At 50.6% G+C, this 22917-nt stretch overlaps 1 protein-coding gene and 1 pseudogene across 1 annotated transcript; one reads left to right on the top strand and one right to left on the bottom strand.

The window, feature by feature from the left end:
• The first annotated feature begins 231 nt into the window (after positions 1-231).
• LOC149351998 (uncharacterized) lies at positions 232-17171 on the top strand. Its single transcript, XM_089577105.1, has 9 exons — positions 232-465; positions 2887-2942; positions 6403-6554; positions 7007-7234; positions 11142-11366; positions 11636-11960; positions 13127-13160; positions 14014-14126; positions 17087-17171. Exons 1-9 carry the CDS (start codon positions 316-318, stop codon positions 17145-17147), a joined length of 1344 nt encoding a protein of 447 aa, XP_089433231.1. The 5' UTR covers positions 232-315; the 3' UTR covers positions 17148-17171.
• Positions 17172-20391: 3220 nt separating this feature from the next.
• LOC149351997 (polyadenylate-binding protein-interacting protein 1-like) lies at positions 20392-21728 on the bottom strand (annotated as a pseudogene).
• Between the last annotated feature and the right edge of the window lie 1189 nt (positions 21729-22917).

Below are 22917 nucleotides of genomic sequence, written 5' to 3'. Positions count from 1 at the left end.
GCACCAACTAGCCCGCGCTCTTGTATTGTTACAAAATTCATGGCGGCTGGGAGGCGAAAGAGCGGCACGGAAGCAAAGTGCCCATAACAAGGCGAGCTGCAGAAAGCCAGGGGCTGAACTTGGCGGCATTTTCGATGTGTCCTGTGTACGGCATATAAAAACTCATCCGTAAAGTAACCGCTCTCAACGTGAATCAGTGTTGCTCTAACCGATGTCTTTTCTTCGCCACTACAGTGCAACCGTGGTGCCTTTTTCATTCTTGGTACCCACGCAGGCACTCCCCGATTCGCGTCGCCGTAAAAGCAGCCAGGCACCATGGCCACCTGGAATGACGCCGACTGGCAGAACGACGCGGATATCGGCTCGGCTGCAGAGTCGGTACAGGTGGCCGCGCAAAATTCTAGCCTCGAGTGCGACATCGACGTTTCGGTCACGCTGGCGCGTTCCAGCTACACGACCGCCTCGGTACGTTGCTCTTTGGCTGCACACTGCGCATACGCACTCCGCGTGCCGCCACGTCTCTTGCTCGTGCATGCCTTTCAATTTGCGGCGTCGAAAGGTGAAAGGCAGTTACTTGCTGAGCTGAGCTACTCGGGCCCTCCGTATGGTTGCGGGCCAGAGACGAAAGCTGGCGGCCTCAAACGCTTGCAGGAAAGTTTGAAGCCGCCCTTGCTGGCGCCGACCTAGTAGAAGTGAAATCGGCGACGCGCGCCATGCTTGCTACGCGTCAAAGCGGCGTGCGCTGCGCTTGCAAAGGCAGCAACGTTCAGCCAGGACCAGCTGCGAGGGAGCATACGCTCAAAGACAAGATATGCCGAGTGCAGGGCGGTGTGGCACTCGATCGCTGATCACTCTCCGAACACGGCGGTACGTATAGGAGGTATTCACTGAGGCCGCGCTACCAGACGGCGCGAGCGTCGTCGCGGCAGGCGCGCCATGTTTGCGGTCGTTTCAGGCCAGCTCGCGCAGTGTCACGGTGCGCCGTGAGGTACCCGGCCTGAACTGTTAGTGATCCGTAACATATTTGTACGTTGTTGAATACGTCAGCGACCACTTATCTTTGTGGAGCGCGTATTGTGCATGAAGTTTGCGGCAGAATTCTTCTGCGTCGTGATATAACCGAGTTGCCTCAACTCGGCAGCAAAACTGGCTGGCTGCGCTGCACGCAAGAACGCACACGACTTGCAGCTTTTAATATCAGTTGATAACTGTCAGCTAGTCATGCAGGGCACATCGTGGATAAACAGCACGATTAATTACCGAAATTCCAGAACTGCCACCGCAGAAATTGATAATTCAAGCGCCTAGCTGTAGTCCGCGAACTGCTGACGCTTCTCAGACGTACGGTCTTTCAGCAGAAAGGCAAAGCGTCATAGCTGCCTTATTTACCCGACAGAACGGTCAAACAAATACTGCCATGCGCTCGCGGCACGAACGGCAGACACAGCGAGAATGTTTTACAGTTTTGATTGTAGCTACGTAGCGCTGCTTCGTATGCACAAGACCGTTTTCGCAGCAACGCAGTGTGCAGCCATCCCGCTAGATTCAGTTGAAGCACGTCACTTTCAGCAGGTAGAGATGACAAGTTAAGCTACAGCTAAGTGAACAGACCCTTCGAATTACTCACCTCTTCAAAAACGGCACTTCGGCCGTCGGCACCGCAGATGTCGGCACCCACAGCACGGCTCTTGGACTCACCCGCTTGTCAAGTAATTGCACCCTCTCATAGGTTTATATCCTTTAATTCCTTGGCCTGCCAGCAAACTTAAGCCGTGCACAAGGTGGGCCACGATACCGGTGAATTCAACGCGCGGCAGCAGTCTTGTATACGTCGCACACCATGCCGGTGCCTCCGCATTCCTACGGGGGGGTCGACCTTTTCACAAAGTAGAACCTTCTGAGCGTGCCCGCTCTTTTCTGCTTCGCACAGTTCACGGAATATTCACTCAGTCACGCGGCGGCACGGGTCGGACAGAAATTACATGCGGCGAGACGCGAAATACACTCACATTTCACCCATCACCAGCTATTCAAACGCTGCGGCTGGCTGCGGCGGCCGCGCGCGCGACCACCAACATGGCGAATGCTGCGCCGGCCGCTAGCGCCCCTTGCGGATGACGTCATGTGAATACCTCCTATACGCAGCCTTGGAAACATGAACGCGTGTTTTACGTCCAGAGAGAAGGCAGCGTAGGCAATTTCTCTATCGCGTTCGAAATTCGCGTACATAGTCGAAAAGATGATGCGCTCACCACGTTCGGTTTGCTGGTTCGCTTTAAATCGGCGTCGAAATAAACCCGCGCTTCAAGGACGTGTTCCCTATTAGAACATGCGCGTGCTGATGCGTCCACCACGGGCACCATGTGGTTAAGGAAACCTACCTCTCCATTTGGAAATCGCAGGGAAGCGCGTTACATATAGCTGCAAGTTTTTCCCCGGCTACGCGGTCAGTAAACATTCGCAACCGACTGCCTGTGAGTACTCTCCGCAGACGTATACTGCCTTCCACGCGCTCGACTACAAGCCCGTGCCATTGCCCGACGCTCAAAGCACGCAGTTTTGCTTCATTCGGGTGATTTCTGTTTTCGGCCTCTTCAGATTCCATGCACTGTCAACACGTTCACAGCCGAGTTTTCCTAACGCGGCAGTTCAAAGCGCTTGTGGACAGGCGCAGTAGAAGGCGTTGTGCAGAGCATTTTCGCACGACCATAGTGGCCGATTATAACGCGACGTGCCCCTGCATGAGTACGCTTTGGTATGTTTTTGGATGGATAGCCGCGATGAGCTGTCCGTGGTACAGTGTAAAAAGTCGTTAGCCGTACGAGTTTGCGCTCTGCTAATCTATTTCCGCCTTCGAAGCATTTAATTCTTCTTCTCCTTTTGCAGAAGCGGACGGGGCCTTTCGTAGACCTGACGTCCGATAAGTCCGGGCTGTCTCTGGAGTAAGTTCTTACATCCACGTTTCTGTAAACTAGCCTATATTACCTTCTCCACGTACGGTGTGAGGCTTCCCCGCTAAAACTGAAAACGTGCTACTTTGCCATGGCCATAATCACTTTGCAGTGGCAGCTGTGCCAACCGACTTGCGCCGTTGACGCCTTTTCTGTATTTTTCCGACCCGACGGTACCTCTGTGGCTTTGTCTTTCGGCTGCTGAGTCCAATGTCGTGGGATTGAACCCCGTCCGCAGCGGCCGCATTTCGGTGGAATGCGAAATTGGAAAAAAGTTTTAGTAGGTGCCATGTTAGCGCATGTTAACTAACTGGACGATCGAAATTAATCTGCAGACCTCCACTACGGCGTCTCTCACAGCTCACATGAAGCTTCACAACGTGGTATACTGCCGGCCACCGTCGCGTGATATCTGTCACCTGAGACTGCAATCATCACCCACGCGTGCCTCATTCCTTTGGAACGACGACGCATCACGCGTGATCATCGGTACAGCGGATCAGCCTAATCTGCTCTGCTGGTTTACAGTGCTGAGTCGCCAGAATGTGCTCTACGATCTGCGCATGAGCGGAGTACCGCCCACCTTGAGCATCACTTCGCAGCTACTGTGACCGACTTGCCACGTTCTTCGTGCCTTCGCGCGGACGACACATCGCGCGTAACCATCGGCAAAGCGGCGCTCCCCGATCTGTTTTGCTGGCTTGCACTGAACCTACGTAAGGTTCTCTACGATCTCCATGTAAGTGCAGTACCATCCACCTTGAGCATCACTTGGCACCGGCAGCCGTAGTGACCGACTTGCGCCGTTGACAACTTCTTCTGAGCTGTGGAGGTTAGATCATGGCTCTACAAGTTTTGCCGCGCCTGGTATGGCCAAATTTGTTAACCTCTTTGTCTGGCCGACTAAATCTGCACGTGCCGGTTAAGTCGAAACGCTTCGCAATGAAGTAGCTAATATGCAGTAGTCTCGTCATACTTCATGGTGTTTAAGCAGAGACAAAAAACCAGGATTATCTTGCTACCGTATTTTCTCGCGTATTGGTCGACCTTTTGGAACTTCGGGAATCAGAAAAAAGAAAAAAGGTTAGAATGTCGTATATAGAACTCAAAACACATCTAAACTATAGCGGCGCCGCGACATACTTGTCACCGGAGATGACGCGTTTGGCGCGAATTCGACCCTCAAACCTGTTTCACATGGAAGCGAAAATGCTAGCGAATTGTGTCGCCGCGGCGGAAAAACCTGTTTTGAGTCGTCGCTGCGTTGAGCGGCGAGGTTTCAACAAGTTGGAAATTTTCGCTGCGACGCGCCGCTCAATCGCTCAGTCGCTTGCATGTGAATGAGCCTTTAGACACCTTCAACGTTGGCAGCGTTGCCGGTGTTGTGCGTTAACGGCAGTAATCTTGCACGGGTCCACGCAAAAATTGGCGTTACAGCAGGCGAAAAGGCGCTCTCCGTTCTTTCTCTTGCATGTGGCGCACTTTTTGAACACCTAACTTGCGTGCTGCCGCGGAATTTTTCGATGGCTCCGCGCGTGAGACGACAGCTCGCTTAAATACTGCCGAGAACGGCCGCCGACGTTCAGCTTGCGGCAGGGATGAGCGACTGGGCGCGGTGACTGTATGGCGGTACTCCGGGCTTATTTTCGTATCGGCCTTATCTGAGAATCTTTAGCGCTGCAGCCTCTTGAAAAGAAGCATACGAAACTTCTGCGCGGTAACGGTGGGGAGCAAATGCAGTATTTACATTATGAAAGCCGGACCGTGGCCAGAAGGTTCTACAGTAGCATGGCTGGCGTCGTTTTCTCCATTCCTTTGTAGACAGATTTGCGCCTTCCATACGCGTGACTTGAGTATTGGTTGATCCTCGAGTTCTGAGAGCGCGATTGTGGAAAAATCAGGCCGACGTATGCGCGAGGAAAACGGCACACAGCGCATTAAGCATGAAATGCTTTTAGCTCCCGTTGTCGGCAGTGTGGTGACGTCACGCCGAGACCGAGAGGTAACATCCGGGCACTGAATTCCACTCATCCGGGCACTGAATTCCACACATCCGCGAGCTGAAACGAGAGCATCCGGGCACCGTACGAGATTTAACGAGACTCATACGGATCTGTTAGGGGCTTTGAGAGAGGGCCGCTTAGAGCAAGAGGGGAGCTCCAGGGCGAGAAGGGCTTTGGGCGGAAAAACTGCTTCCGCGCCGTCCCCAAGGATGGCGCCACGGTCCCACACTCAAGCATGTAAAAGACCGGCCGCTGGGCCTTCAGCTCATGACGTTTCCCCCTTTGGCAGGCAGATGTATGCACGCTCGCGGAGTATTCGAACGCGCTGCATATACATTCTTGTCAGGCCTGCGTCTCGTCGTGTCCGCGTACGCTTCTGCATCGTCCTGCATTTCAATGCCGCCACCGTCACAGCTGCTTAAGCCGAGCAATGGAACCTGATGAAAGGAGAGGTAGGAAGCGTCTTGCGAAAAGCGATCGCTTTGCGACTGATACGCCACAGCAGAAGACTGCTCGCCCCTGCCGACAACGCCATGATTATGCGGCCGCTCCCGAAAGCGACAAGGCCGCCACGGTTCGCAGCTGCCTACCTAAGCCTGCACTATTGCAGGCGATAGCTTCGACGCAACAAGAGTGTGGTGTGATGTGTTAAACACTAGACTCATTTCAAGATATTGACTAATATCATCTACAACCAATGTGTTCTGCCCGTAAACATTTCATGCTTACTCTACTCTCGGTTACGGGAGAGGCAGAGATTTTTTTCCACATGCACAAGTTAATTCCGTATTTAAATCTAGCATGTTTCCTGGCGACCTAAACAGTGGCTAGATTAATCCGGTATATTTTTTTTAAGGCGACCATGAATTCTCTAACCAGTGGCCTGTTTGGACACTTTCTTTCTTTTAGTGAAATACGAGCGTATCGTCTCATTTGATGGGCTTATCAATTTGCTCTATCCGCATTAATATGGATTTCTATCAGGCTGTTCAACCAAATTAGCACCGCTAGCTATGCTTAACAGGTTATATTAAGCATGCTTTAGATGGTAGAGGTATTGTTAGGTCAATATTTATGCACTCCACTAGTCCTTTGACACAAGTAACTGCGACATTTTTTAAACTTCCGTGGTCCACCACTATAATGCTCTACGCAATCATCTAATACAAGAAGTGTGGTTCATATTGACTCCTTAACAGCCTAAACTAGTAACCAGATGTTCAAATATCAGCCAACTATTGTTCCTAATGTACATTCTCATTAACTGCCAAGAGATAGCGACAGTAGTACTCATTTACACTGAAGTGCATTGTGTTGAGTTTTTTTTTGTTTAATATTGTTCGTTGATGCCCTTTGTCCAATATGTTTGTTTTGTGGAGGCCTCCTTCGTAATACGCCTAAAACTATTCGCCAATAATCATGTATATCATCGTAATAATAATGAGCAGATGTTTTTGTTCCGACACGCTTCCTGGCAGTGAGGACAGCATCTTGGATGGTGACGTGGACAAGGAGTTCCCGCCCGGCGACAGCGCCCTCATTCCCGGACTCTCGGACGTCTCCCTGCCCACCAAGCACGTCATCGCTGCTGACCCGCTTGGTAAGTCGACAGAGCGGACAGACTTCGTCGGCTGGCCGCACCATTCGCGCCGAGCCGAGTTGCCAGAGTACTTTGGCGGCGCATATACCGCTACTAGCCCGCAGAAAGGACACCTCCTTTCGGACTCCCTGTCATAGCTGTGCTGCACCCTTGCCAACCTGGATCACAAGGACAGACACAATCTCGAGAGTAGTGGCTGTGTTCCCCGATGGTCCACTAAACCGACTCCCTACGGTTCGTTTAGTGAAATCCCGGGGAGCGCACAGCGCGAAAGACGAGGACAGGACACGACGGGACACACGCTGACTCGCCGCTAAACTTGTTTAGAGTGACAGCTTTCTCAGCGACGCATACAACGGAACGTGGCAAAAGCCCACTCCTATAGCTTTCGACGACCGCAGCGGCCGTCGCCATGGTCACCGTTGAGCGCAGCAGCCTACCTTTGCTCGCAGACCTAAGCCTGTCTGACGGCGACGACGTGTTGGCACAGCAAGCGCCCTCGACCAAGGGGTTGGAAACCATCCGGGAAGAGCCCGAGCTGGAGGCCCAGATGGAGTTGGAGCACGCCAAGGAGCGCAACCCCGAAGAGCTGAGCACCCACATGGAGGAAGAGCCGGCGCCCCTGGTGCTCGACGCGCTGCCCCTCCAGGACCAGGAGCTGTCCACGGAGCCCGGAAACGGTGCGTGAGCTCCACTACTTGCAGCCGCAAAGGACGCTGAACACTGCTGCGCGGCGGGGAAAGCAGCTGTCGTCTTGAGCTCGCCAACGCAAGCGCATGACGACAGCTGAGCCTTGAGGGTATGACCACGCTGCAGAGTTCAGTCCTTCGAAATGTGGTGGTGTTTGCAATCGTGCCGTAGTGCATTCTTTTCCTCGTAAAATCAATCATACTGATGGGCGATTTGTAGGACGCCAAACCACCCCTCTTCTTTCGCACCGGCTGCAGTCACTTGGTTAAGGTTAGCGTGTGCTGGGCGGCGCAGTCTGCCCGCTGGACCTTAACAAAGGTCAGGCTCAATGGTATGTTCAGGGCCTTCATAATCACCTTGTGACAAATGAGCGCTTAGGTAATGCGAGCAGAGTTGGAGCTTGCTGTAAAGGGGTGTGGAGTACTTCGTGTGGCTCGTAACTAGTGACCAGGGGCGCGATTACGAGTCGCTCAAAATCGGCTCAATCGGAAAGTGTCTCAAAAAGTCTAATTTGCCCCGTTCCTATTGGTCGGTCGTGACCAGCGGCCATATTGATTTTTTGCGTCACCGGCCGACGTCATAAACGTGCAGAAGTGTTGACGTTGCTTACCTAATTATGCGAGCCGATTGAGACGATTTTTTGCAACGGGAACGAGTGGTCTCAAACCGTTTGAGACAGAAAATGGCGGTTGTTTACATCGCCGGTGGCCGAGCGAGCAGCGGTGTAAGAGGGTGCATGACGACGGTGGAGCTAATTGCCAGCGAGTACACTGCCGGGAGTGCTAAGGGGAAGGCGATTCCAGGGGCGTGGCGGCTGCATTTAGACTGAGGCGGAATTCAGACGCCCGTGTACTGCGCAAAGCAGGTGAAATTCTTAAGGTCAAATTGCTTAGAGATCACCAGTATCGTTGTCATTAGAGCCTCAACATCGAGGTTGTATGCCACCAAAACCAACTTACCAGCAGCCTTCCCTTAGACGCGTGATAACTCCAGCTGATTAAATTGATGTGCCCTTTGATTGCCTGACAAAATGCATGCATGGCGTTCCAGCTCCATGGTCAACCCAACGGATTAAATACAAGTGTAAAGAGTTCTAAACTGATGGATGGAAATGGGCAGATTCTGTTATTTTGTGATTGCTGGGAAGATGTTCTCGTCAACCGAAACCGTAAACACGGACCCTAAGAAAATCTCGATGCTCATGGCTGTAGATCAGATTTTAGAAAATAGAATAACAAAATATGACTCAGTGTTCTCTCGATCATTTCGGGTGCACGGAGAAATATAAATTCCACTTTAGACACATTGTTATAGCGTATCATGGAGTCGTTGAATAGACGTCCGCAAATAAAATACTGCGTAATACATCGAAAAGAATAAGGCTTACAGGGCAGCTTCTTCGTCCAAAAATACGGGACCTATTATTACCCACACAGAGACTACAGACGCCGCATTAAACCCAGAGTAACTGAAATGATTTAATGAAGCTGACAATAAATTGCAAGTGGCTTTGATAAATATGGGCGTAAGGCTATTGTGCATGCCCTCATTGAGTGTACTCGATGCGAGAGCGACCGGAGAGCGCGTTTTCCAGGAGTGTACAGGCAGTGAATCTCACTTCATCCTAAACTCTTCCTTGCACATGATTCATAAATACCACTAGCGACGACACGTACACAAGTTTATAAAGAATTTTTTTTTCCGATTCGTCTCTTTTAAATCACCAGTTGATATGAGCCCGGACTTTTATGCACAATATACATTGAACAGTTTTGAAGCTGTTCAATTTTGCAGGCAATTTACACCAGCTTTTACTGCACTCCTGGTTATAATATCAATCACTTGCTATCAATTTCTCTCTCCTCCTGAGATCATCCATTGTCAGTTTCTCGCGCTCTTTGGCTTCCGATGCCTTTGCGCCAATAAATATCATTGACCACCCGCGTTTCGAGGATGGTACGGCTGTATTAAATATGCTGTCTGGAGTGGACTCAAGCCTGACTGTACGGCAAGACAACGCAGACAGCTGTGCTGTTAGCACAGCTGACAGCACAGTGGCATGGTGTAGCGGTGGAGCAGTACACCCCGCGTATGTTTTGGATATAACCTGGATGCTTAGCGAAATCGCTGTTTCTCGGTCTATTCACAATGTGAAGCGAGTTTCCTTTCTCTAAAGTCGGCAGTAACCGTAATGTCTGTCTGCAGTTCTAGCAGTTGCTTCCATAGTTTTTCTTCATTGTCTCAAGCAGCCGCCGCGGTGGCTCAGTGGTTATAGCGCTGGGCTGTTGCTGACCCGAAAGACGCGGGTTCGATCCCGGCCGCGGCGGTCAAATTTCTATGGAGGCGAAATTATAGCGGCCCATGTACTGTGCGATGTCAGTAAACGTTAAAGAACTCCAGGTGGTCGAAGTTATCCGGAGCCCTTCACTACAGCGTCCCTCGTAGCCTTAGTCGCTTTGGGACATTAAACCCCCATGAACCAAACCATCATGGCATGATCGGGCAGTGGAATAGAATATGTAATGAAAAGGATCGTAGCATAAATACCGTACCTGGCTTATACCCGTGCCACACGCGCACAAGAAATGGCAGTAAATGCTTAAGGCCTTAAGTTTGTTAATGCCATTATTTTCGGAGTTGGTGCTACACGTCCACTTTTAATGCCATTATCGAAAGTGACGATGACGATAACGCTTGCAAGGTAGTCAAAAGTTTCATCTTAATATAAACATTCCTAATGAGCAGAATATATCGGGAATGATGTTCAAATGTAATGTAAAAACGATTTTCCAGAAAATACGGCTGTTCCTGCTTTACAAGTCGAAAAAGTAGCCATAAACTCGCATGTCAGCACATAAGTCGAGAGTACCTGCCAATAAGGCTGGTTAAAATGGCTCCATTCGCATCGAAAATGCGGTTTAGGTGCCTCATCTGGCTGAAAGTTGATAATTAACTATTTTATAGTGGGCTAGGCAGTTGTAACTGACAAAGCTGCATGCTTTTCTGCGTGTGGAATGGGAACGAGAGTACACATTGCACGGGCGAATGAGTTGTGGCGAACTCAGTAGGTCGCGAATGGCAGTAAGGCTAATGCCATTAAATTTATGCGTCTGGCACCGCACGAATGCCATTAAAACTTAAGGCAGTAAGCACTTAATGGCGTTAAATCTGTCCGTGTGGCACGGGTATTACACACGTCAGTTCATCAGGCATATATCTCCAGATGCGAGCAGTAACGAGGACCCTGCATAGCACATAACGCACGCAGCAGCTTGTTCCGGGCACCGTGGCTCCGGGTTAATGAATTATCGTTGCTATCCTTGTTGTGTGTCGCTGGCGTTTGTAGTCATCTTAATGCGATGACATTAATTAAGGAGCCCGTGTAGCAGAATGTTGGCGTCGACGTCGTAGAACGTGAGCGAAAATTCCACTAAAAATCCTAGAACGTGAGTGAAAAATCCACTAAAAATTCCCAGAGAAGCAACCTAGGTGGCCTATACGTAGGTGGCAGGTGGCCGGTCACGTGACCTTGTGGTGTCATCGCAACCTACCCATCTGATTGTGAGCAAACTTCCCACCGCGGCAGGTGGCTGTTAATGATTGCTCGCGATGGGTTGCTCGGGAAGAGCAGCGTGGGTCTCACAAGCCCCACCGGTGGCAGCACCTGCCATCGCAGGCGCATCGCTTAACCGCTGCACCACTGCTCCAGGAGTGGTATGAGGACTTTCATCGATCTATGAATGTGATGTGGAGAATGATCGATTCCACATATATGGGTATTAATTCATTAACGCTCTCACGTTATATTCTTATAAGGTGGAGCTTAAGTGTTGCTCCAATTTTATTGCACTAATTTTTTTTTTTTTTGCTGACCGTAACTTCCATAACTTTATGCAGAGGTTGTTCCCGACCCTTCGGAGCCACACCTCAAGGTCTCGGAGCAGTCGCTGGCTGAATCCGCTGCCGTTCAAGCAGACGACACCGTGAGCGACGTCCCTGTGCAGGACAAGCCGAGCGCCGCGGCGGCTCTGATAATCGAAGACCTGCCCGTGCGTCCGAAGTCTCCTTACCAAACCCGCAACAGACCATCGATCTCGGCGCAGACACAAGTCTCCCCCTCGAGTAAGTCTTCTGCGCGAAAGAAATAACTGAAAAGAAACGGCGCTGTCCGTGGCTGGCCGGCTTTAGATGCGCGTTGTTAACCTGTGCACTTTTATCGTCCCATGCAAGCGGGTTTCGATTGGCGACGACTGGATTCTGCGAGCCGCATGCTTCATAGTAGCAGTGCGGAAACTCCGCTGTCAGCGAAGAAATGCAACTCGAAGGCAACAAAACTTGCGGGAATTTGCTTATCCCTCAACTTCTTTGAAAGACGATCTCGTTCATCGCAGGCCCTGAGAAGCTGACGCCACCGCCGGCGGACAGCCGCCCGCCGCCGCTGTCTCAGCGTAACGCCCTGGGAGCCCGGCGCAAGACAACGGCGGCATGCGCCGAAGCGCCGCGCGAGAGTGAACTCAGCCCGCCTGTGGTGGCCAAGGGCTACGTGGCCAACCAGTTTCTGGAGAAGATCGGCCAACTGCGTGGCTCCGCAGTGGCGACCGAGGGCGGCCACGACACCTACCCGCTCGCCGAGGACCTCATGAGCATCGAGGGCGCCCAAAAGCAGACCGACAAGCACAAGAAGGAAGAGTTCGGGGAGCTCTTCACCAAAAGGCCGTGAGTTATGCTCGGCGTTCGTTTGCCGCAGGTAGTTGACGCGACCCAAAAGTGCCGGCGTCTGGAGTGGGCGCACAAAGCTTGTTTATGCTCTAGCAACATATAGTCGTATAAGGCGACACGCTTCCGACGCAGCGTAGTGCTCCACGCCATCGATGGCATCGATGGGAAACGTTCCACCTAGTGTTGCCTCGTGGTGTGACACAATTTTTTTTTACATGCACGCCGACTTCACGTGGTTGCTGAATAAATTCGTGCACTACCAAGAGTTTAAGAGAGTTAACTGCTGAGCTGGGTGGTTTTTCAGACATATACCGAGATTTTCAGCGCAATGGACACAAACGAGAAAGAGGACAACACGGCCCCTTACTACAACTGTTTAATCAGGTGAAAGCAGTTGTTGCTGAAGCGCACGCGTACAAGGCACCGAGCAAACAAACTCAAATCTTATTAGTGTAGGCGTGAAAGAAATTTCCGCACAGCATAACAAAAAAAAAAAAACTATTGTCACTGACGGAGCTCGAACCCGTTTTTTTTTTATGTGAAAGGCTTCCAGGCTTTCACGCGCCGTCCGCTGTCTGCCTCTACCCAGAATCCTCACATCGCGGAACCGTGGTGTACAATTGGTGCAAGCCGTACAGTGTTGAACAAGCCTCTCACCCTCACTATTTTCAATATCTTTTGCATGTTCCCTAAGTCGCAGGACTCCGGAATTTCATAGGCGACGTTAGTGGCGCACTTTACGAAACGCACCCGACTAAACAGCTGTAGTAAGCGCCCGTGTTGTCCCCATTCTTGTGGGTATCTTCGTTGCGCTGAAAATCCCGGTATTATACCAAGAGTTTCTTCAGTGCACGTTTACGCGAAGGTTCTGCGATATAAAGTGGGTCTTGTTTCCTTCAAGCGCTTTGGGGCCAGCAAGAGTTTAAGCGTCATGAAATTCCTTAGCCGTATTACGCATCAGCATTGCGCGCATTTCAGAGAAGAAAAAAAATTGCAATCACTCTTTAAACAGTATATAAGGATAATCGGGCATACGTTCTCAATACCTTGTTGCCCTTCGAGGATCATCTTATTCATAGATATATCTGAAATGTTCACGTTGCACGAGCGTTTAGTGAGCACGCATAATGCTGCCTCAGCCGCCTTTAACTTTTATCTTACAGGTCCTGCGCTGCACATATAATTGCAAAATCTGCGGTGAGTTTCCTTTGCATTCTCTATGTAGTCTCGTTTCCTGCACACGGATTTTTTTTAAAGCGCGCATTTATGTGCTGTGCAAAATCTTTTGTTACTTGCTAACGGCGTTAAATTATTTGTGGACACTAAGCGTAAAAGTTTTGTTGTAGCGTAAACTGACTGCAAAAGAGCCTATATGATGGTTCTCGCATAATTGCATTTCGGCACTGCACCTTTCACCTAGTCGTAAAAACGCGAACAACCGTTCCTAGTACGACGTCAGTAGCCTCTACGGTTTTATGAGACTGAGGGCCACTCATCTCAATATGCGTGTAGTGTGAGCGCAAAGCACGCGAGCGCTGTCGCCGCAGCCGAGGCAGGCGGACTCCGTTCTTGTTTTTGTTGTTGCAACATCGAGTAGTGGGCGCTGTTCTTTCTGGTTAAAACCGGAGTGAGCGCCTGCACTACAATTGAATCTCGTTATAACGAAGCTGAAGGGGCCCGGCGATTACTTCGTTATAGCCGTAGCTTCGTCATAGCCCGTGCTGACCGAGCTTCCAAGGAGAATCGTAATTTCTTCGTTATATTCATTACTTGGTTATAAACCGTTTCGTTATAACGAGGTTCGACTCGGACGCGCAGGAAGCGGAGGCTCCGGACGCTGTGTTCGCGCTCTCAGCAGCTGCCACGCATGAAATTCCCTCAGCACACGTTGGGGGAATTCCCCTTTCGTTACACGAGCGGCGCGTGTGTTCAAGGAATTGATTTGCAAATATCACGTGTACTCCAAGTACCATGCTTTCATCCTGTGAAGCCAATCCTGACTTTGGGCACTATGGTCTGTACCATCTCTGCTCTAATTTTCATGACGCAGGCGGAGGCTGAGTCCGAGGACGAAGATTTCGCACTGGATTTCGACCACCTTCCGATCCGCAGGCGCATGGACATCTGGAAGAAGCGTGAGGATCGCGCAATTCGCAAGGGCCTGTGAGTGCCGCAATTTCCTTTCCTGCAAAGTTCGTAGAGAGTCTCAAATCGTGCTATATTATTCTCACTGTCAAGCACATTGCAAACTTTGTCTAGAGCGCGTAGACTGCGCACTGGTGTGCGCAGGTGCTATTTTGAGAATGAAGCGCAAGATCCAATTGTGCGTACTGATCTAGAACTCGGTTTAATTGCCACGCTTCGGAATGCTATACGAATCTTAAAAACTGGGGGTCGCTTAAGCTTCGCATTTAAGAGTAGAACGCTATAGCGTTAGTAGGTCCCGTTCTCTCCGCCTACTCAATTACATAATTAGAATCGCTTTGGGACGTTAAACCCCATAAACTAAACTAACTAAACTAAACTAACATAATTAGAATACTAATTACTCATATACGCATCAGTACATGTCTCTTAAAGACAGACCACAACTACCACACTAGGTCCAACATTATTCAACCTGCGCCATGCAACGAGCCTTCGTGGCCTGTGGTTATCGTGCCAGTCTCGCAATCCGAAGTAGTGCACTGCACGGGCTCGGGCCGGGCCATGATCTGTTTTGCCGGGCCCGGGCTTGAAGTTGCGGGCCCGGGTCGGGCTCGGGCTTAAAGCTGCGGACCCGAGCCAGGCTTGGGTCCGTACAGAACCGGCTGGTGTCCGACTATTCATTCACTATTGCAGAGTGAAGTACACAACTGCGGCATTGGAGCAGCGACACGGATGAGCTATGGGTGATAGTACGCGCTGAGAAAAAAAAAACTAAGCTTTATTCATTGACTTATTTATTTCCTTATTTCCACGCCGCGGCGGCTTAGTGGTCAAGGCGCTTGATTACTGAGCCGGGGAACCATGGGTTCGCTCCTAGCCTCGGCGGCCGCATGTCTCTTTAGGCGGCAAGCACGACAGCCTTGTACTTTGTCATTGCTCTTTGAAGAAACCCAGGTGGTCGAAATGATCCGGAGCCCTCTGCTTCGGTTTCTCTCACAGCCTGACTCCCCTTGGGCCCTTAAGCCCCCAAAACATAGCTTTTATTTCATAGCTATATTTTGCTCATGTGAGAAAATTCACAAACTAAAGCGCGTTTGGTTTTCTTTTTGATCAGCTGATAAGAACGTCTCGTCAATGAAATAGCCACAAAAGCTCGCGAGAGTTTGTAAATCTCATCTAATAACCACATCTATCCCTCCTCGCTTCTTCAGCCTGGTTGTCATCACAAGTGTTTTGCTCTAAGTTATCACGTTGTTCACGCGTTATCTTCTGCTCCACCGGTAAGAGTAAAATTCAACCGGTCTTAATTGGCCATTGACCGTTCGTCATCCCAAAACATACCTATACACTATAAGAAATACATTCGGGAAAAACAAATTAGTTTAGGACGCTTATGGTCTTTAAAACACACACCGTGAAATACTCAAGCCTTTTAGCTTATCGTTTCTGCTGAAAGGCGACCAGTTCGGCTATCAGTTCAACCTGTGAGATTGCGTTTACTAAAAAAATGTCATCCCACTGCTTGCTAGGCAGCTTTAATGTTTATACTTCTGGGCGGCAAAATATAACCGCTTAAAATCATGGGGGAATGCAAAGTAGTCTATTACGCGCGTATGCAGTCCTTTTTATTTGGCTCTCGGAACTTCCGAGTTTATCTTTGCGCATCTACACGTGATCACTGTCCAAAAGACGGGCCTGGCGAGCACTACTCTTAATCACTTCCTTCTGGGTTAAAAAGAACCAACTTTCTGCAAGCCAAACTGCGGTTTCAGAACCTTTGTCGGCCAGTTTCTTATCGGTCTAGTAGCAGTCTACTTGCTCAGAGTGAGCAGTATACCTCAAGCGTTACTGTGAAACGGGCCGCGCCGGTCCCGGGCTGGGCTTCACTCCGGGATTCACGGGCCGGGTCGGGCTCGCTATAGCGATAATTTAGCGGGCCTGGGCCGGGCTTGGGCTTCAGGTCTCGAAACTGAAAAGTGCAGACGCACACCTGTCAGCGCGCGCTGTTCAAGCGCCTCAGATAATTGAACACTGTACAGCATGGTTTAAGCACACCGTTTGCTGTGAAATGGCTCATAGAAATATCGCGTATTGTGTTCTGGAAAGTGGCTTTTATGCGTTGGTCACGTGCCCGTGTACTGTTGGCTCGGGGCACTTGGACTACACCATTGTCCGTGCTACACTGCACGGGAAACTAGACTGGCCTTTGCAGTCGGGATGAAGCGAGAACGATAACTGTCAGTCTGTTGTATCTTCCTGGCGAATTCCGCGGTGCGTAACAGTGTCCTGGAGTCTGTGGAGGGCAGATTGCGGTGTCTTACTCCACCACGCATGCCGCTGATTTACGGCATGAATGTGTGGCGTTACCGTTTAAACTTCCTGCTTGCGTCGTCCAGTGTCGGCTGAAGCTGGGCGACCTGTTCTCAGCCTTGCACTTCTGGCTGCAAGAACGGCAGCCACCAAACTATTGTACGTGGCTAGCCAGCCATGCAGCTACAAAGATCTACAACCCAATATTTCCTCATCAATTTTTGTGCAAGCCGCCGAATATTCCACTGTGCACGTATCCCCTCGATCAAGAGTACCGTGATGTCTTACAAGCGTGGAGCCCTACAAACGTCATGCGGTGAGGGGAGGGAGGGGGGGGGGGGGGAGTGTTACTGGGCGGCTTCTACAATGACAGTGTCTCCTGAAATCCCTAATCGAATTGAAGGTGTTTCTCTCGAGATTTTTTTTTCCTTCATTGCTGCATATCGTGAAAAGATTAGAGCTTGCGTGGACTCCATGCCTTAATACACCACTCTTAGGCTCGGGTACGCCCAGCTTTCTATAGGCCGTCTGGGTATTACGGCGTGCCTGGAGACCGCGCCCTCTGTACAGTTCTCTTGGGCGCTGTAGTACCCAGTGTAGTGCCAAGTATGCTGGAACCTCGGTCTTATTCGCTGGTCGTGACAAATGGCCTTCTCTTCTTCCAGGATCCTTATTCCTAAGATGTGCAAGCAAGGGCGTTTCGCCATCTCCGCCGCCGGACTTTAGACCTGCGCTATACGGTCGACTCCCTGGTTGCTTTTTTTTTAGCCGAATAAAATGCTTGCCTTTTTACGCTGTTCCCTGTGGATGGGTCACTACGTGCCTGCATGCCGCATGACTAATAAGCGACAAGTGGTAGAGGCGGTTTGCTAATAAGTGCTAACAAAAACTATTACAAGAGTTAACTTGTAATAGTCTAATTATGCATGTACTTCTTCCTTAGTGTCCTGTACCCTCGTGGGTAGTCTCCTAAAGCGTATACAAAGCATCGGGTACATCGGGTAAGCTGCGGGTACATAAACGTGGCGACGAGATTATCGGCGAATATTTCCCTACAAGTGGTGGGACTTTCGCGGTCCTCTATAGTTTCCTCCAGAGCACAGATCTAACTGCCCTGTCGCCCTCGTATTATCGGGACGATTTTTGGCCGGCATGCTGAGTTCCAAAGAAGTGGGCAGCTCGCGGATGGTTCAAGCGCCTAAAGCGTATACAAAGGAAACATCGGGTGAGCTGCGGGTATGTGCCGCCGCGGTGGCTCAGTGGCTATGGTGCTCGGCTGCTGGCCCGAAAGACGCGGGTTCGATCCCGGCCGCGGCGGTTGAATTTCTTTGGAGGAGAAATTCGAGGCCCGTGTACTGTGCGATGTTAGTGCACGTTAAAGAACCCCAGGTGGTCGAAATTTCCGGAGCCCTCCACTACGGCGTCTCTCATAGCCTTAGTCGCTTTGGGACGTTAAACCCCATAAACCAAACCAAACCAAACCATAAACGCGGCGACGAGATTATCGGCGAATATTTCCTCTGAAACATGCTTGGTAAAAACATTGCTAAGGGGGCGACAGGGCGGCTCTATCTCTGATCAACTTCTGTACTCTCCCTGTTCAGCATGCATCCCACCATCTGCAAAATGTCAAATCTTCCCTGAATCGAAGCAAAGTTAACCCCGAAACTGTTGACTCTTCATGCACTACCCTTCATGCATTATAGACAAGGTTCTTACCCTACTTGATTCAAACCCACGCTGGCCGGAGCTAACACTGTGGTAGATGCCTCGGACCACTCAGCCATAGAATTTTTACGGCAAGAGCCGTTATACGGACCCCACACTGAGTGATCACATAAGTTCGTAGCATTTGTAGTTGTACAAATCCGCAAGACAAGCCAAGAAGCGAAGAGAGAGAGAGAGAGAGAGGGGAAGGAAAGAGACGAAAGAGAAAAAGCGAAGATTCTAAGAGAAGCCAAGCCAAGGGAGAGATGAGAGAGAAGAAAAAGAATGAAGAGGAAGTAGCCGAAGAGAGAAGAAAAGGAGAAAATGGGACATCACGGCTGTCACCGAATGTTTTAACCAAGCCGCAGCCTTGATTATCCACTTTTTTTTTCACATATCACTCGTTGATGCATTGAGCAGGGATGACAATGCGTTTACCCCGGTATTCTACGCACAAACCACACTCGCTAAAGAACAGGTGGCCGAAATGATGGCAGAAATTCTGTTTTAAAGGCTAGTGGCAGCGTGCAAGAGTAGCGCTGCTTGTAGCACTGTTAGGGTTTACCCTTGATTTCGTTACGCGTTCTACCGATTCCCTGCTCTTTCTGCGCGTCAGTGTGCTGAGCGGTAGATGGTTGATGGGGCGGTATGACTGGACAGCCTGCAAGCGCCTTCATAATCTGCACTGCTACGCAATTTTGACGCCGAGGCAGGCGCTGCACTGACTGGCGCCAGCAGCCGCATGCAAGTAGACGCGGCCGCAAGCGGCACTTGTCTAATGCCGTCTGTCACGCGTCCAACGTTGAAAAATACACCGGCCGCCGGCGACCTGGACCTGCCCGATATTGAAGCCCGTCTTCCACGAACCTGCAGAAGCGGCTGCAGAGCAAGGAAAATAGAGGGCAGAAAGATGCGGCGTTATCTGCGGTGTGAACTTTATCGCAAAAGTTCACCCTGTTTTCTTCTTCACCGAGGTGAAACTCGAACAAACCGTGACAATATGCTAGCAAAAGCGAAGAAGACAAAGCTCGCAGAAGACCTTGGCTGCAGCGGTTCAGATCCTATGCATGCGAATGAGTACTTGTGTCCGTTGATCAAGAAATTGATGGACATGGAAGTAGTGTGAAAAAAAAGGAGCATAAGTGGAAATTTGTCTGGTCGCAAAATGGGCACATTCTCGCTAGGAAAACCGAGTCGTCGTTAATTTTGCCTATCACCTGCGTACGAGACCTGAATAAAATGTCGCGTTTTTTTATTGCGAAAGCAATATTACGACCGGTTTCAGCCCTTCGCGTCGGGGCGGCCGCGAGGCGCTGCCCTCGCCGCGCTCTCGCCAGCTGCGGAGTGTGGAGAGGAGGCTGGAGAACGACGGGGGGGGGGGGGGGGGGGGGTAAGGGTATAAGATGCCTTCGCTCGCTTGCCGGCTCCATCGTTATGCCGCGAAAAACAGAAAGGGAGGCTACGTCGGTTTGCCGAAGCCAGGAAACGACAACGGGCTTCGGAAACAGATGAAGAACGCGAATAGCGCCTTGCTAAGCGGCGCGCTCAAGACGCTGCTAGACGGGCGCACCACGCCTCTATCGAAACCGAATCGTCTACAACCGGTGATGATCCCGAATGGAACGCTATGGATGCTTACGCAACCTACCAGGTTTAACCAAAGCTAAACCTTAGCAACTTTTTTCAAGCACGCCTCCGAAGGACTAAGTCGGGAATCGACACCCCTCAAGACCCTTAGAGCGTGCCAAGTGCGGGGAAATAGGAGCGCTCACCGAGTGATTTCCAAAGGAGGAACACCTCAGCAAATCCATAATACAGGCTTGGTCAGACGATCTGCACACAAAGCCTCCTCAGCCGAACTGCCGGACGTCAGAAATCATTTTGAAGAGATGTGAGATGGCCTGCAACGCAGTCTGGGCAGCATCCGGGTTGTTCAACCTGGTGACGACCCTACCCGAAGGGACGAACCGCAGCCGTGGCCTCGTGGCAGAGCACCCGCCTCGGCTTCGGGAGGTGGTGGGTTCGACTCCCGCCGCCGGCCGGGTATCCACCGGTTTTCTCAAAATGGGTACAAGCTATGCCCCGGCCTGGTGCTCGGCTTCCCAAGGTTGCATTGCTCGGGAAAGCAGCCTGCGCCTTCAAAACCCGTCACTGTGGGCAAAGAGTCACGTGGACAAAGCGAAAGAGATGCAAGGAAGCTTGTTTGGAAAAAAGGAAAAGTACAAAGTGGCACCACACTTCCCCCCCCCCCCCCCAACCCCAATTCACACAAACATAGGGAGGAAAAAATATACACTTAAGAAAACACTGGGTACTGTCCTGCACTTCGCCATCTTCGCACCTCTCGGCCAACCCACTCTGGTCCCCTCCCTTGCCGAGATGGAGAGAGCTTCACTGTCCCGACTCCTTGAGGAATTCTTCGTAGGCTGCCGCAATCTCATCGTCCATGCCGTCATTGCAGCAGTTGTTGGTGTAACCGCTTCCATCAGACATTTCGATGTTCCCCATTCGTTCTGTGAGGAGGAGCTCTTGGATAAACCTCTCCTCTTCACTGGAGACCGGCACGCCATCGGGACCACAAGTAATGGGAAGGCTGTAATCCGCCTGGCCAGCCGATGGGGAGCTCGAAGACGACGAAGAGCGGCCCCAGTTCCTCTCACGAAGTTCGAGGACATTCTTGACCATCAGCGCCGCGGTCGGGTCGATGTCTTTCTTCTGAGAGATCTCGCAGAGGTTCTCAAACACACTGTCGAGAGCACAACAGTCGGTTTCGGGTGAGCCCACCTTCTCGTAGTCCTCCAGGCAGGCGCCAGCAAGTTTCAGCACCTGGACGGTGCATTTGATGTTCTCCTTGGTGAGCGACTGCAGAAGCGCGTGCATCATGTTGGGAATGCAGGCGGCCAGGTGCTTCACCTTGTAGGAGTGGTCCTCCCGCAGGAACACCATTTGAGAGAACAGTTCAGCAATGAACAGCAGCAACCCGCGCAGGTAGGCGTCGTCAAAATCACCGGACCACAAGTCGTTTCGCTTGACGCACTCTTTGTGACACCGGTCTAGAAGCATGTTAGTAAAGTCCTCCTCCACGCCTCGAATGTGAAGGTTGTTTCCAAGATGGTTGCACAGGCGTGCCCCGCTATACCTGAAGTTAGCCTCTTTCAGTCCCTGTTGGAAGATAGTGTCGACCACCTGACAGAGACCGTCAGCGTCGGTAATGCCACTCAATATGCTTGTGACGTCTTCTATTTTGGAGTCGAACTCAGCAGGACACAGCGTGACGTCGTAAATGAAGCTCATGAGCTCCAGCATTGCATACTGGTTCGCGTCCTGTGACTTTGGTGAAGGTGGATAGGGTGGGCAGGGCTCTGCAACTTCCTGTGGCAGAGGTACTCTGAAGTGCCTTGGTACGAACACCGGGGCCTCTGGTTAAAGCGTGCTTTTCAGCACGAATGATGGCATGCTTTTATCGTCAGAGCAGTCTGCCGACGCTGGCCCGGCTTTGGGCGATTGTCGTAGCAGTGTGACCGCTGGCCCGGGAACGACGCCGCTTGCTTTCTTCGGGGTACCGGAGTTCCTCCTTGAATCCATGTTCACCCGCGCTTTGGAGCTTGGCGGCGGGGGGGAAGGGGGGGGGGGGGGGGGGGGGGGGGCTTGCGATGTCACCTCGGAAAAAGGCGCCCAGGGGAAGGCTGGCCTACCACAGGGAGTTCCCCTGACCAGGAGAAGACGTCGACAGCCGCCCCAAGACCAACGACAAAAGCCCTGCAAAGGGAAGAACAAGCGAACAATCACATTCTTCTTCTTCTTCTTCTTCTCCACAGTGATCATGGTACATACCCACGCGGGGTGATTGGCCAAGGTACGGTGGTGAATGCCAACGTAGTATATGTGCTGAAAAAAAAAAACTAAGTAGAATGGTAGAATGACTGAAATTAGAAAATATATTAATTGGTGAAATTTTTAAATAAATTAAACAAATTAGATATCCGAGGAATAAAATAAAATACGCTTTTGGGACATGCGGTGAAATTTTATATGGAGTTAACACGGTAAGCGACCACTTGCAATAATGTAATCATGAAGGTGGCCGCAAATAGTGCTTAACGAGAATCCCGTGGCGCTCGCACCAAACGAGAGCAGAACTGGTAGAGACAAAGGGAGTCCTAACTATAGTGTACTAGAATAGTACACTATAGTCCTAACCTCGAAAGGCAGTTTTCTTCTTCTTCTTCTTCCTCTTAAACCATGGCACATCCTCTTCTTCTTCCTTTCAAGACGTGGCACATACCCACATGGGGAGATTGGCCACGGTGTAGTGTAATAAACAAGGAAATTTGCGTAGGCGATTACGACAAAAATATCAGAGCCAAGCGCGAATTTTGAAAAATGTATCGATGAAATACGACAGAAGATTATTTAAAGTTAAATAACAAAGAATATTTTGACGAAAAAAAAGAAAAACTTCAAGAATTTTGAAAGAGTTTGCAAATCGACCTACCAGTTACAATTATGTAATCATGAAGAACCCCACATATTGCACCCAAGCAAATCCTTTTGAGCTCGCAATGAACGATAATAACACTGGCAGCGATAACAGGAACCCGAACCTAGAGGGACCTCCAGGTAAATCTTTCTCTGAAGTGCGAACTTTTGACAATATAGGAGGAAATGGTCTGCAGATTCAACGTCCCCTCATCAGCCACATAGGTTTGTTGGTGACCACACACAACTGCACAGATATAAATTTCAAGTGGGAATACTGCATCGCAACCGCGTCATTGATACCTCACAC

This window comes from Amblyomma mixtum, chromosome 3, assembly GCF_055824585.1.
Source record: "Amblyomma mixtum isolate Tamu chromosome 3, ASM5582458v1, whole genome shotgun sequence".
Classification (NCBI taxonomy): domain Eukaryota; kingdom Metazoa; phylum Arthropoda; class Arachnida; order Ixodida; family Ixodidae; genus Amblyomma; species Amblyomma mixtum.
This window is presented reverse-complemented; position numbering and strand designations above follow the sequence as displayed.

Coding starts and splice junctions, on each gene's coding strand:
- LOC149351998 (XM_089577105.1), top strand. CDS start 316: ATGGCCACCTGGAATGACGCCGACTGGCAGAACGACGCGGATATCGGC. Junction 7,235..11,141: donor GTCCACGGAGCCCGGAAACG/GTGCGTGAGCTC, acceptor AACTTTATGCAG/AGGTTGTTCCCGACCCTTCG. Junction 11,367..11,635: donor GACACAAGTCTCCCCCTCGA/GTAAGTCTTCTG, acceptor CGTTCATCGCAG/GCCCTGAGAAGCTGACGCCA.